The 15,270-nt window shown below is 49.1% G+C and overlaps 1 protein-coding gene across 6 annotated transcripts in view; it reads left to right on the plus strand.

The window, feature by feature from the left end:
- The window catches only part of ATXN7L1 (ataxin 7 like 1), a 278,049-nt gene that overhangs the window by 215,691 nt on the left and 47,088 nt on the right, over positions 1–15,270 (plus strand). For all 6 annotated transcript variants that reach the window (XR_010747497.1, XR_010747496.1, XR_010747498.1 and 3 more), the window contains one exon: positions 4–226. Coding sequence is in view for 1 of the 6 variants with exons in the window: in XM_066353681.1 (XP_066209778.1) it covers positions 4–226 (223 nt within the window). In the remaining 5 variants the exon portion in view is untranslated. The remainder of the gene's footprint in view (positions 1–3; positions 227–15,270) is intronic.

Genomic DNA, 15,270 nt, shown 5'->3' on the forward strand with positions numbered 1-15,270 from the left:
TAGAGAGAAGACACGGTTCAATGTGCAGACCTTCTCCCTCTCCAGCATCTCCACCCTCCAATTCCAGGACATCACTAGTACAGGTGAAAACAAAAGCCTGTCTCAGCGGCCATAACTCTGCCAGCAGCACCTCAAAGCCATTCAGAACGCCCAAAGACAATCTACTTACCTCCAGCAGCAAACAGCACACGGTCTTTTCTGCGAAAGGATCAAGGGACAAACCATGGTAAGTGTCCAGGGCTGCAGCCAGCAGCTTTCTGTTCTTGTTGCTTGTCCCTGTCAACACAGGAAACAGTGTTTACCTCTGGCTTTGTTCCGGGGCATCGCGTCTAAAGAGGGGAGGGACAAAAAACCCAAATGATGGGGTGAGAAACCAAAACACTGGAAGGAACATGGGACCTTAAAGTGCCACATGCCTGACAGGAGAATTTTTTCTGCTCCTATGAGCTAAGCCAAGTTGTGTCTAACAGGGAAGTATTTCTCAGCGATCTGGTCACCTCTCAATTTTCTGCCCCAGTGAAGAGAAGCATTGGTGTAGATAATCAAAAGCTGTCAGCCTTCCCAACGGGGAGCCAGGCAGCCTGGGCCTGGGAGGCAGGCCCCCTATAGAGCCCCCTTGTGGGAGCAGCCAGGCCTCTGCTCCTGGGAACAGCAGAGGAAGGGGGCTAGGAACTGACTGCAGGATAAAAAGAGCCAATCCAAAGAGAGTGTCACCCCTTTGATGGGCTGGGACAGAGCTGATTGCAGGTGACCAAAAAATCGAGGCTTTCGATTCATTATTTTTATCTAGTCTTGACCAAAGAGTCAGGAAAGGTTGCCTGTGGAATGGACAGATAGGAAACCACAGTGGCAATGCGGACGGGAAGCAGTGAGCACAGGCACACCTCAGCGGTACTCTGGGTTCACACCACCTGACAAAGCGAAGACTGCAACAGAGCGAGTTACAGCCTGTGTGCTGGTGGAGGATCTTGTCTTGAACTTGTAAAAAAAAAAAAATGCAACATCTGTGAAGCAAAGTGAAGCACGGGAGAGCAAGGTGCACCTGTATCTTCTGATGCCAGGGGACCCAACCTGGAGCACTAAGGACTGGCTTTATCCTTCAGGCCTCATAAAGAGAGACAAGGGATAATTGTGGCATTCATCTGATTTATATATTTAAAGGGGAAAAGTGTTCTGTTAATTAGTGATAGTTAATTACACTTAAGTTCATACCTAGGAGAGCTGTGAACTAAAATCATTCGTCAACTGGTTTGTCACTACACACTGGAAATTATGATGACTTTGTAAAGAGCTAATTATGCCAGATCAAGTGCAGTGCCCATGATAGAGTGGGAAGGTTTAGCCATGCCATCAAGGAGGGCAGTTACCGGCATGCTGGCGGGCCTCGTGGACAAGCTCTTCTTTTCTGATATTAGGATCTCAAGGCCATCCTGTGGGAGGAAGTAGCTGGTTTGGGAAGATCTAGCCTGAAAGTGACTGTGGTGGTAGCTCTGGGCCTCTGGGAGTGATTCTCCCTCTTATAAGTGGCCTCAGAAAGCACCTCAAGATTGTTTGTTGAAGCAGCATCAGGTGTCCTGGTGTAAACACAAGCTCCGGTGTTACTGCCTGTGTGCAAATCTCAGCTGGGTGGCTTTAGACAAGCCGCTTCATCTTGGTGTGCCTCAGTTCTACTCATCTGTAAAAGGGGACTAATAACAGCTCTGCCCTCTGGGATTGTTGTCAGGATTAAGTGAGATACATTTTATGAAGTGGCAAGTACAATGTCTGGAGCACAGTACACATTTGATAAATATTTGACGATAATGTTATTAGTATCATTGGTATCACATGTTCCAAAGGACAAAGCTCCTATAACTAGAATAAAAGTTGAGAAGTCAAACCTTTCCAAAAAAGTAGAGAAATGGCTCTCACTCAGACTGAAGTTGAATATGGGAAAGGAAAAAAATCATTTATTTGGAGTCTAGAAGTGAGCTACAGAGAAATCAAACAAGAGAGCTAGGTAGAGGGCTAGGAGGAATTAGCCAGGAGACTCCGGAGTCATAGATCATAAAATGAACCTAAGACACGATAAATGATAAACATTGTCCCGGGGGGATGAGAGCTAGCACCAAGAACCCTTCCAGAAGGCAAGCCTTTGGAAGCCCACTGGGATTTGATCAGCCTCCGCATTTGATTCGGCTGATTCAGCATGCATTTAGTTAGCCTGCTGCGGCCGAGGCCCCTTCAGCTAGAGGCAAAAGGTGGTTTTGAAAGAATTTGAAAAAACTAGCCAGGGCCCAAAGAAAACCTACCAAAAGAAATATATGGAGGGACATAGCTCTTATAAGAAAAAGGCTCTAAAAATAGGACACTTGCCTTTTATGAAGAACAGAAAGCTAATGGGCAGCTTGAAAAAGGTGGCTATTCTGAAGGCAGACCCGGGGCGCACCGTGAAAGAGGCAGGGTGCGGACTGCGGCGGTCTCCTGCCTGTTCTCGCCTCCGGGCGGCCAGGCTCTCGTCCCCCTACCCACCATCACCAGGGACATGTGTTTGGGGATGCCGGGAAGGTTTGGCTTGGAGACTTCCAGGGCTTAGCCTTGGGTCAGGTGGGTTTCCCCAGAGAGCGGTGTGGAAGAACAGGCCCTGAGCTAGGGGCAAGAGAAGCCAGGTCAGAGGAGCACCCTTCTAGTTGCTAAGACGGGGTGCTACCTGATTCATGAATCACTTCATAAAGCTGACTTGGATATTTTTTTAAAAAGAAAAAGCCTGTTCAAGATCCAGTGTGGTCACTAACATCCTATGTGACCTTGAATGAGTTAATTAACTTCTCTGAGTCTCATTTCCAAGACTGAATATTTTGTAATTTTAAGTATTAGTAGTCTCTCAAAGATTCTCAAAGGTTCCTACTGAATTAAGAGTTTAAGCTCCTTGGCCCAACATAAGGGACTCTACAAATTGCCTCCAAAGCCCCTCATCTAATCCTGATCATCTGATACCATCCCATTATTCCAGCTTCCCCACCATGTCTTCCTCTGGTACTGTTGCCTAGACTACCCATCTGTCTTTACTCAACCTTTTAATGAGTGTCTGTTATAATACTATGCATCAACACTATAACAAGCACTGAGAATATATAGGGTCCACTGATGTCACCTATAGAAACCTTTGTGCCAATTAGAAAAGACCTGGATAGAGTCAGGACCTGAGTATACAGTTGGTCGTCATCCGCTCTCCCCTTCCTTAGCCAGGCATCCTAGAGCAATGCATAACCTGTTCAACTGCACTGCAGCCCTGGGGACGCAACGTTAAGTAAGACGGACACCATCTTCGGGAGTCTGTAAAAAGAGACAAGCTAAACACAGGGTACAGTGTGATCAGAGCTGAGACACTGGAAACACACAAGGTTAGATCCTCTGGGCACCTAACCCAGGCTGAGGGTACAGAAAGGGTTCAGAAGAGGTCACAGAGTTGAATTTGAAGGGTACGTAGTAATGAGCTACACAAAGAAAGCCAGATCAGTATGATAAATGTTAGGTTACATATATTTTTACCACAATTTTTGCAATAAAGAAAAAAACGGAAACTTTTTTAAAGAAAGTGAGAAGTATGTCCCAGGCACAGGGAACAGAATGTGCACGTGGGGGACGATGGACTCGGGAGGTGTCCACTCCGTGCACTGAGTTCAGGAATTCGGACTTGCCCCTGAAAGCTGCATGGAGCTGTCAAAAGAGCAGTTTTACTTTCAGTGAGCTCACCCAGACAGCAGTAGAAAGGATGGCTTCAAGGACCACTCAGGGAGCAGCAGGAACAGTGAGGGTGCTTTTGTGTAATGCAGGTGAGGTATGGTGGCAGCCTGGACCCAGGCAGCAGCAGTGGGCATGTGCAGAAGCAGCCAGAGGGGGGAAATACTAAGGAAGAAAACTCCACAAGATTTTGGAACTCATTGTATACAAGCTCCAAATACAAGGAAATACAAAGGAGGAGTTGAGGATGATGTCTAGGGACTTGGACAACTAGGTAGCTGGTCCTGTCATTTCCTCAAGAGAAGGCTAGAAGGGTCCCGAGTTCAGGATGGGGAAGAGAGAATAAGTTCAGCTGAGAAGCCAATGGAGGTTGAAGTAGCGTAGAAACATCTACATAGAGATGTTGGTGGGTACAGAATGTATGAGCACAGAGGTCAAGAGAGATGTATGTTGAGAATGGAGATTTGAAAGTTGTCAGTGTGGACATGCACATTGAAGCCATGGGTACAGATGGGCCTCCCAGGAAGGTACAGGTTTGAGAGAAGCAGGGGACAAGGTCAAGGCCCTGGAGAATGGGGGGCTAGGGGAAGAGGAACACAGGAAAGCAGGGACTGCTGAGCCAAGCTTCTTTCCACAACATCTTGTTCCTTCCCTCCTGGCCCAAATCTTCCCTGTTCACTGCCCATCCCACTGGCCACCTTTTCATCAAAGCCTTGTTCTCATTCCCATCCTCCTTGGCAGCCACCGGATATGCTGGTGTCTCTTTTTAATTCCCCTGGCACTTCATTTTTACCTTGCCTGTGACTGTGTGGCACCATCGATTCAACTTTCCTGGGTCCCTTCTGCTCAGTAACTGCCGGGCCTCCCACAGACTCGTTCCTCACACTCAGCAAACAGACTCCCCTTGTCAGTAAATATTTGTTGAAGTGAATACAATGGATCTGACCATTGAAATGGGTTTTAAGATTTCCATTACTGGAGGTTGTTAACAGCTGTTTAGACTGGCACTATCCGATGGGTGTATAATGTGAGCCATATGTATTATTTTAACTTTTCTAGTAGCCACACTGAAAAAGTGGGGGGAAAAAGCAAAATTAGTTTTTAATATTTTATTTAGCCTAACATACCCACAATAGTATCATTTTAGCATATAGTTTATGTTTCTTTTTTTTTGTCTTCAAAATCCTGTGTGTGTTTCACACTTACAGCCCATCTCAATTGGAAACTACACTTTAATCAGAAATACTTGACCCATATTTAGATTTTATTAAAAATTTGCGATTATAAAATACATTTGCATACCCACATTGTTCTAAACATACTCAAACATTTCTAACAACTGAAGCAAGTACCTGTTTTTTTATTTTAATGAATTAAAGTTAAATAAAATTTAAAATTGAGTTCCTCAGCCACATTTTAAATGCTTACTGGTCACAAAAGTCTGGTGGCTGCTGTATCAGACAGCACAGCTCTGGACCCGTCGGCCCAGTGGCCCTGGCTGGGTCTCTGCTTCCGTGACCCACAGGTATATTAAGGTGACTCCTACATCTCTTTAATGTCGTGCTTCCTGACAGGAGCTGCTAAATTCTAAGGTGGAAGAAAGTTTCGCTTCTTTCTCACATTAGCCTGCAGCTAATGTATGGTGTGTGGTGGAACAGACCCCAGTGACCCAGTGGGCAGCAGTCCGCCCTGCTGAAGTTCTGTTCCCTGCTCCGGAGGAGCTCGGCATCAGCCCGGAGGCCAAGAAAGCACCAGCTTTGCGTGGTCCTTAGATTTCCGTTCACAGCAGGCCAGGCACGCTCTTTCTCAAGTAGCTCAAATTCATCTGTGCAGCGATCCACATCAGTGCTGAATCCAGGCAGACCTCCTGGCATTTCACACACATTTAAGTGGTCTGTGGGTTTGTTGTTTTCTGCGTTCTGTGTCTGCGGAGATTAAAAACAACTCTGCATGAGAAGAAAGGGGGGACAGAGAGGGCATCCCCGTCCTCCTGGGTATGTCCCCTGCAGATCTGCCTACAGCACTCCCTGCTTGCCCTGCACCCCGGCTCTCGGCTCTGGGGGCTCTCGGCTCTGGGAGCGCCTCTGCTAGTTCGCTGTCCTGCTGGTAAAGGCAGGGAGTTGGGTAAGATGAGTCTGTCCCAGGTAGAAGCCAAGAGGGAATTATGACTCTTCGGTTCTTTTGAGTGAAGATGAGCATTTCAGACTACCTATGAGTCCCTGGGCGGCCCAGGCACCGGCTGACTTTTGACCCTGCTTGGTCTCTTCCACTAGCCCCCCTGGTCTGGTGTGCTGAGCTGCTGGGGGACCACACCCACTGGTGTGGGCGGGAGCAGGGAGGAGGTTTTCCTCCCCTGCATGGCTTGTTGCCTTCTCCTTGGGCCTTATCAACCCACATACGTGTGCTGAATGCTAAATATGCTCAGCTATTAAAAATGCAGGAGATGAGCCTGCTGCTCCAGAAGGAAAATGAGCCAGAGCAAGAGAAGAATCAGCAGGCGCCGGCCTCCGTGTGTGCCGGCAGCGCGGTGGGGGGACCGCCTCCTCCTCTGGCCGCTTCCAGGGAGGCGTGTCCTCCTGGCGCGGTGGGGCTCGGGCAGAAGTGCTCTGGAAGCCTTCCCAGTGCTTATGGAGAGGAAATGATAACTGAACAGCCCTGGCCAAGCGCCTTGGGAGAAACGAGGCCGGCTTATCGCTTCTTGCCTGGTGTTGTCATGAACTGGGGGCAGTACTGATGGCCCCAGAGGAGTCTCCTTAGGGTTTCTACTCAGGCTGGAAAATGCTGCAAACCCCAAGTGCTGTGGATGCTTCTGGTGGCCTGAGCCCTCTGACCGCTTGACTCCTCAGCAGGATTCTTGCAGTGGCCTCTGCCTGGTCCCCTGGCCCTCAGCCCCGCCCTCACTCCAGTCTGCTCTTTGTACCTAGCAGAATGCTATATGCCCCCACCCTGCTCAAAACATTCAGTGGCCCTCAGTTGTTTGCCCACGGGGTAAAGTTTAACGTCTTTGGAGGTAGATATATGATCTGGCATTTCCCACTTGTCCTGCTGCCCCTGCCAGTATTTTAACCCCTTCCTTTTATATTCCAGATGTCCTCATCTGTTTGTAGCTCCTGAACATGTCTTCTATGTGTTGGCACATGTTGTTTCCCTTCCTGGAAGCGACCTCGCTGTCTGTCCTCACACATGCTCTAAAGTCCCTTCATGAGCATCACTTCCTCCAGGAAGCCTTCTTGGACTTTTTATACAGACTGAGATGCTCCTTTCTCCAAGATTCGATTAACATTCAAGATACACGAATAAGAGCTACCATATATTGTACTTATTTGCACCTTTATCTTCCTTTCCCTGCTTCCAGCTGGACCCTGGGCTCCTTGGCATCCCCATGTTGTAGCACAGAATCTGGCACCTAGCAAACATTTCATAAAGAAATGTATGACGGGTGAATGAATGAATGAATGAGTGTAAGAAATAAAAATGCTCCTGGCCCTGGCCGGTTGGCTCAGTGGTAGAGCATCCCCCGGCATGTGGAAGTCCTGGGTTCATTTCCAGGCCAGGGCACACAGGAGAAGTGCCCATCTGCTTCTCCACCCCTCCCCCTCTCCTTCCTCTCTGTCTCTCTCTTCCCCTTCCACAGCCAAGGCTCCATGGGTGCAAAGTTGGCCCAGGCACTGAGGATGGCTCCATGGCCTCCGCCTCAGGTGCTGGAATGGCTAAGGTCAACCGGAGCAATGTCCCAGCTGGGCAGAGCATCACCCCCTGGTGGGCATGCCGGGTGGACCCCAATCAGGAGCATGCGGGAGTCTGTCTCTCTGCCTCCCTGCTTCTCCCTTCAGAAAAATAAAAATTAAAAAAAAATAACCCCTGCTCCTTCCCCATCCTCACATTTTTCTAATGCTAAAGGAAACCATAGGTATAAAAAATATATATCTTTTTAATTCTTGAGGAGAAATCAGAGTGCCAGTTCCCATTGTGGAATTATTTTTCCCCATTAAATTATTAGAGTGAGGAAGAGAGAACTCTGGTCCTGAATGGTGAGAAGGAGGAACCCACTTTGCTTTGTGAGAAGATGGGTACAGTACGTGCACCCCGTACCACAGCCTCTCCATGGAGCCTGTGCCCGCATCCCAACACTTGGTGGCATGAGGAAACCCCTAATCAGAAGGGAACTGAGAGGCTGGTGTGGCATTCCACAGAAGTTCCTCTCTGGATTCCCACTTACAAATCCAGTACTTCACACGAGAGACAAGGGGGGTCATTCTGAAGCCAGTTTTTGCCTCTAGTAGTGCAGGTTTGCGTGTCGGGGAGAGAGAGGAGGACAGAAGATGAGAGAGGAAAGCGGGTGGACAAAAGGAAGTAGGTGGAGGTTCCTAAGATGAGCAGAGGGCAGGAGCAGAAAGGGCAGGTGGGTAAGAGGATGGCACAGACAGGCCAGAATATTCAGGCATCCTGGGGAATAATGTTCGTTCCAGCACAGGAAGGCATCAAGAACTTAGACATTTAAGTGCTACTTGCCTACTGGGTTTTCAAATGACCAAAGTAAGGACAATGGACAGCTCCTTGGGTATAAACTCAACTGACCTTGCCAAGTCACAGAAGTGCTCAGAAACAGGGACTAGAGTCTAGGGACAGAAAATACAGGCTAGGTCAGCTGGGGAAAGGGAAAAGTGGCATGACAGAGAGAGGGACCATGAGCCACAAAGCTTAATGACCGTGGCCCCTCGTATTTCATAGCACCTTGTAATTTTTATTTTATTTTTTAATTGAGTGGAGAGGATATAGAAAGACAGACTCCCACATGCGCATCAACCAGGATCCACCCAGCAACCCCCGTCCAGGGCCAATGCTCGAATCAACAGAGCTATCCTCAGCACCCGGGGCCACGCTCAAACTAATCGAGCCAGTGGCTGTGAGAGAGGAAGAGGGAGAGAAGGGAGTGAGTGAGGGGAGAGAAGCAGATGGTCACTTCTCCTGTGTGCCCTAACTGGGAATTGAACCTGGGACATCTGCACATCAGGCTGATGTTCTAACCACTGAGCACACTGTCCAGGACCTTCACCTGGACAGTTTTGCTCAGTTCAGAGCCCCAGTCACTTTTGAGCCTCAAGTCTACTCACTGACCTGATAAGGAAGTGGAGGCCCAGACTGATGAAGTGACTGGCCAGTGGCAGAGCTGGGACTCCATCCCTGGTCTTCTCACTGTGGCAGAGCTGGGACTCCATCCCTGGTCTTCTCACTGTGGCAGAGCTGGGACTCCATCCCTGGTCTTCTCACTGTGGCAGAGCTGGGACTCCATCCCTGGTCTTCTCACTGTGGCAGAGCTGGGACTCCATCCCTGGTCTTCTCACTGTGCTATGATAAAGAACATGCTCTTAGAGCCGCCTGAAGTCTAACCCTGTCTCTGCCCTTCGCTTTGCTGACTGAAGGCCCTGGGGCAACCTTTCTCAGCCTCAGGATCCTCCTCTGTAACTTGGGGGTGAGGACGAGCACACACCGCATGGCGGCAGTCAGTGTGTCGGGTCAGGGAGGATGAGAGGAGTAAAAGAGGAGAATCGGAAGCCCTCCACCCTCACTTTTGTCATCACCTTGGCTCCTCCACCAGGAAGAGGAACAGTAGCAGGCTTTCCTAAAGCATTTGTTCTGGTGAAGAGCTGGTTTGGTGTTTATTGTGTTAAGTGACTTATACTTCACTGAGAACATTAATTCATTCATCAGAAACTTAAAGCTCTTCCTAAGTGCCAAATGCCATATACCTCACCGGGATAACTTTGGAGTGACCTGTGGACTTGGTCCAGGCTTCTGTCCTCAGGTAGCTCAAGCCTTACAGAAATAAAGCTAAAAATAAAGCTAAAACCTGGTCATTTAACATAAGTGCGGCAGTAACACCTGGGAAGGAACAGCCAGCACTGTGAGAGAAGAGGATGTCTCTTTAGATCTGGGCAGGGGGGGAGAGGTCACCTGGAAAGGGGAGCCCTTCCCCCAGCAGAAGGAGCTGTCCAGCCCACGCAAAGGCCCAGAGCCAGGTGGAGCTCTCGCTGGGAAAAGTGCCCTGTGGGAACCAAGCTGTGAGCATTGGGGAGCTCGCAGAACCCGTTAAGCAGTGCTAGCAGGATCAGGTTTGCGCTGGTGGCTAAGTGAAGGCAGATTCAAGCACAGAGAAGCCAGGACAGAAAGGCCAGGGGTAAGGATTTTCACCAAGGTTCAGGCAAGTGATGATGACAGGCCTGACCTGACCTGACGCTGCAGGCGGGGACCTCTGTTAGCAGGTAGACTTGAGTGCTGGAATATTGGGAAGGGCCGAGGTCTCTAACTGGAGTTTCTTAAAACTACAAAGTGTATTTAATTTGGGACCAAAAATGTACTGAGTTCGCTGTAGGTCAAGGTGAGGACTACACAGTTGGAGGTTTAAACAGTCTGCTTAGCATCTGGGTGAAGGTGGTTTGGGCACAGGGCTATCTGCCAGTCCTAGATTCCAATACGAGAAGGAAAGAGCAGAGTAGGGACACCCTGGCCTTCCAGGCCACTTGCAAGAGAAAGCACTCCCTGGGCTGTTCCTCTGTGAAGGAGGCTGGGGGCAGAGGGAAGCCAGGAGTGCAGTGCCCTGTCCTCATACCCAGCGTGCTCGGAACGAGCTTCCAGAAAGCAAAGACTGGGGACCCAAGCCCAGGTTTGTTCCCAGCCCTCCCTGGCATGGAAATGGAGGCTGTTCTGTTGAAGGGTCCTGTTCTCTTCCCCTGGGTCACTGTTGACTCCAGGACTTGAGGGAGAGCATGAATGTCTTGGCTAGCTCTGCAAGGTGCGAGATGGGCCCCAACACAGGGCCGCAGCTGCAGGAACCAGTGACCTCTGGTGGCTGCAGAGGGGAGTGCTCCCACTTGCTGCTCCCAAGCTGAGCCTGTCCTTTCCTGATCTCCACAGCTTCCAAGTCTCTGCCCAAAGGTCCTGATACCATGTGTGCACTGCTCGGAATCTCACTGAGTATGCTTTTTAATGGGAGGCTTTTAGTTCCTATGTGGAAGAAAAGGCAATGGGCAGGTACAGTTGGTTTGGCCCTAGCTCCCTCCTGGACTGATGGCCCGAGGCCACAACCCTAGAGGCAGGCTGGTCCCAGTGCACTCCAGAGACAGCCTGTCCAGCATCATTTACCCAACTGCCAGGATCCTGCTTTTCCCTCTTTATCTTCTTCTCATCTCTGGCTTGCTAACTTTTCCCTGTCTTGGGGCACTACAACTCCCCAGGAATGTCAGGACACGGAGTGCCCATTAATCTCCCAGCAGATTTGGAGTCCACATTCTGAGCTCCATGGTTAACAGAAGTTCCGGGGGTTTCAGCAGAGGCTGGTGCTGGGGCCTCCTGCTCCCAAGAAACCCAGAGCTGTCTAAATAGGAACACATGCAGTTATTCCTCCAGAAGACGTCTTCGAGTTGGCAAAGACCCTCACCGCCCGATGTACTTCAGGGTTACAGGAGACAAAATGTTTGTATGCAGGGAGGCTGGAGTTCCTACTCAGTCTTCTTCCAGAATGTGTTATGTAGGAGCATGGACCACTCCCCCAGGCTCGGCAGGACCTGGAAGGCTAGAGGCTGCTACGCAGGTGGGATTGAGAAGTAGGATTCATGCTCCTAGAAAAGAGTCATTGCATCTGGAAAGGCTTCCTGTGTCCTATGCGGTTCTGTTTTCCCTCTTCGTTGCACACCCAGAAGTGGTCCTCCACCCCAAATGAATATGGGAGGCCCCCTGCTCACACCCATCTGACCCCTGGCCCACCCACCCCTGGTCCCTCCCATCATGGGACCAGAAGGGCTAACAAGACGGAAAGTTCTGATGGTGATGATGACTTGCACCCCAAATATATGTATATACCCCGGAAGCATAGGGGCCAGTGGGGAGAGGGGATGGTATGATCCACTCTCCACCCTTTTTTTAACTTACAGCTGACATTCAATATTATACATATTAGTTTCAGGTGTAAACATAGGGTTAAACATTTATATAACACAAACACTCCCCATTTTGTTCTAGCTCCAGTGTATTTAGTGCCAACTATGTGCCCAGTACTATGCTAAGCACTTTATATGTATTATATCATTAATCACTCCAAATATGTGTCTATTTTGACCTTCATTTTACTGATAAGGAGACTGAAGCCCAAAGTAGTAAAGGCCCAGGATAAGCTAGGCAGGGCAGCCACATATGTCTGTGTGGTTTTGCCCTGTACAAAGCTGCCCATCAAGAGGTGAGGAAGAACTGAAGCCAGCTCACTCACTTGGCCTGCCACCCTTTTTCTAATTCCCACAAAGGACCCATGGGCTTGCAGGACCTGAAGCAGGAAGTCAGACACTTTTCCACCATAAGCATCTAGCAGTAGAAACGGCAAGAGTGGATCTGCATTTGCCTGATTTCCAAGTCTGTCTTCCTAACCATGTCCTAAGTTATCTTGCAACACCCTCTACCTCCTGTGAATCTGCCAGGACAGAGACCAGGCATAGAACCTGGTTCAGTCCTGCATGTCCTCCCTGATTTTATTTACTTGCTTCTGGCCACTTTTACAATCCATCAAAGTCAACCTGCTTCTTTTTCCCCTACTCCTGACTGGCTTAAGGGAAAGTCCCACGGTAGTCTTCTCAGCAGCTAATCGCCTCTTCCCCCAATTGAGTGATGAGGTCTTAGCCATCAGCCAAGTCACTGATGAAAACGCTTTAACCTTCTTGGCCCACAAGGGGCCTCTGTGAGCTCCACTGGGCAGCCCTCTGGCCTGGCATGAGACCCTGCTAAGCAATCTTTTTTTTTGCCTCTGCTGCCAGGACCACTCACCCCCCATAGCATGTGATGTGAGCACATTTTCCCACTGAGGGTGAGCTGTGTGGGAGGGGATTCAAAGCTATGCAAAGGCCAGGAGAAATTATACACAGTGCTTTCTCCCCCTCCACCAGGCCTGACACTCAGCTACAGAATATTATTAGATTAATCTGGCAGATTTTCTTATTTATCATGCTCTGTGGCTGATTGCCCTGTTTTCTGTTTGATTCAGGTGTTTTACAAATTGGCTTTGTGAAAGTTGTACCAATATCTTCCCACATAAAAAAAATACCATTTATTCATTCACCAGGACATCTGCACTACCACCTGTATCTGTTGCATCATGGCAGGACTTTGTAGCTCTGCTATTCAGGCTGATTATTTATTTACTTATTTATCTATCTATTTATTTATTTATTTTGAGAGAGAAGCATCAACACAAAGCTCCACTTAGTTGTGTATTGATTGCTTCTCATATGTGCCCTAACCGGGGATCAGACCAGCAAACTCAGGACCAAGCTGGCAACCACAGGATTAAGCCAGTGACCCCGTGCTCAAACTGGTAACCTTGACTTAAGCCAATGCCCTTGGGCTCAAGCCAGCAACCTCGGGCTCAAGCTGACAACCTCAGGTTTTGAACCAGCAACCTCAGCATTCTGGGTCGATGTTCTATCCACTGTGCCACCACCAGTCAGGGTAGGCAGATTCTTAGTGATAACTTGACTCTCAGCCTTCAAGAATGCCCCAAGTATTTTTTCAACTTAAAGAATTTAAATTTGATTTAAATAATGTCCTGGTAGTAGAACCCAAAGTGAGACCCAAATAGAATTCCTTCTCTGAGAGTCTTTTAAAATAAGGTAAATCCCACCTAACCACTGGTGGTACAGCGGATAATGTGTTGACCTGGGACACTGAGGTTCCAGGTTCAAGCCCTGAGGTCACTGGCTTGAGCACAGGGTTGCTGGCTTGAGCATGGGATCGACATGAACCCATGGTTGTTGTCTTGAGCCCAGAGGTCACTGGCTGAAACCCAAGGTCGCTGGCTTGAGCATGGAGTGACTGGCTTGGCTGGAGCCCCCAGTCAAGACATGTATGAGAAGCAATCAGTGAACAACTAAGTGCCACAACTATGAGTCAGTGCTTCTCATCTCTCCCTTCCTGTCTCTCTCTGTCTCTTGCTAAAAATAATAATAATGGCCCTGGCCGGTTGGCTCAGCGGTAAAGCATCGGCCTGGCGTGCGGGGGACCCGGGTTTGATTCCCGACCAGGGCACATAGGAGAAGCGCCCATTTGCTTCTCCACCCCACCTCCTTCCTCTCTGTCTCTCTCTTCCCCTCCCACAGCCAAGGCTCCATTGGAGGAAAGATGGCCCGGGCGCTGGGGATGGCTCCTTGGCCTCTGCCCCAGGCACTAGAGTGGCTCTGGTCGCTGCGGAGTGACGCCCCGGAGGGGCAGAGCATCGCCCCCTGGTGGGCAGAGCGTCGCCCCCTGGTGGGCGTGCCGGGTAGATCCTGGTCGGGCGCATGTGGGAGTCTGTCTGACTGTCTTTCCCTGTTTCCAGCTTCAGAAAAATGCAAAGGAAAAAATAATAATAATAATAAAATAAGGTAAATTCCTTTTTACTTGGGGTGGCTTAAATGCTGTCCCTGCTTAGAGGGCAAGAGGCTGGGTGAGATGCTCCTTTCAAGGACCTGCCAGTGACTCGAAGATCCTCAGAATCTGCACATGGGCCTCTGTTAAAGGAATTGGTGAGGAGAAACCAGACAGCTGAGAACTCTCATCAGACATGAAACCCACAGCACAAATACCATATGTCTCCAGGCTCCTGCCTGTCAAATTCATCTTTTCCCTGCACTGGTAGGTGTAGCAGGTTTGGCAATGATTTCTGCAGGACTTAAGATTTTCTGAGCCATTCTCTTAAGGTTTATCTGTTGATGATAAAAGAATAAATCATGATCCCCAGGAAAGCGTAGCTGGTAGGAGAGCAGCTGGCCCCATGACAATTGGTGGCATCGTGAGATTCTTCACATCTATTCATTTGCAGACATTACTGAACAGGGAGGGGAATCTTCTTGGTGCAGGGAGAACCGTTTTTCTTAAAGCCTTGGTCCTGAAAAATAAACACAGACAGACCAAGCACACAGGAAGAAGACATAGGCAGCCAGAATGGCACCAAAGAAAGACATGGCCCCATGCAGCAAGGGAATGAAAAAGGGCTGTGCTTTCTGGGCTGTGGGATCCCTTCCAGGACCCGAGACAGAGGTGCAGAGATAACAAGGAGATAACCACTCCCAGTGTAGTAGACACAGCAGGGGCACAGGCTGCAGCTAGCTTCCTGAAGGAGTTCATCCCAAACAACAAAACAGGCATTATGGAAGCAGCAGGGGAAGATGAGGACTCACCTTCCCTTTCAAATACTGCTCCTCAAAGAAAGGGCAACAATGAGCTGACAAATGCAGCTAATTGTGAGACTTTAGGAAGTGTGTAAGTGCATCCCCAAAGACTGAAAGGGAAGGAGCTGGAGGGGCTTTGGCTGACCTCAGGGCTAACCACCAGGTTTATCTGTCATAGAAGAAAACAGAATAAGTAAGTCATCTAGGTGTTGCCAACTATCCACCCTTCCCAGCCCCTAACCAACCACACATGAGGTGTTTGAGTTACCACGATTAGACACAGAAAAGGGGGGAGAGGCCTGAACTCTGACAGCAGGGGTCAGAATCTGTTTCTTCCAAATAGAAAATAATTAAACCT

This window comes from Saccopteryx leptura, chromosome 12 (genome assembly GCF_036850995.1).
Source record: "Saccopteryx leptura isolate mSacLep1 chromosome 12, mSacLep1_pri_phased_curated, whole genome shotgun sequence".
NCBI classification, from domain to species: Eukaryota; Metazoa; Chordata; class Mammalia; order Chiroptera; family Emballonuridae; genus Saccopteryx; species Saccopteryx leptura.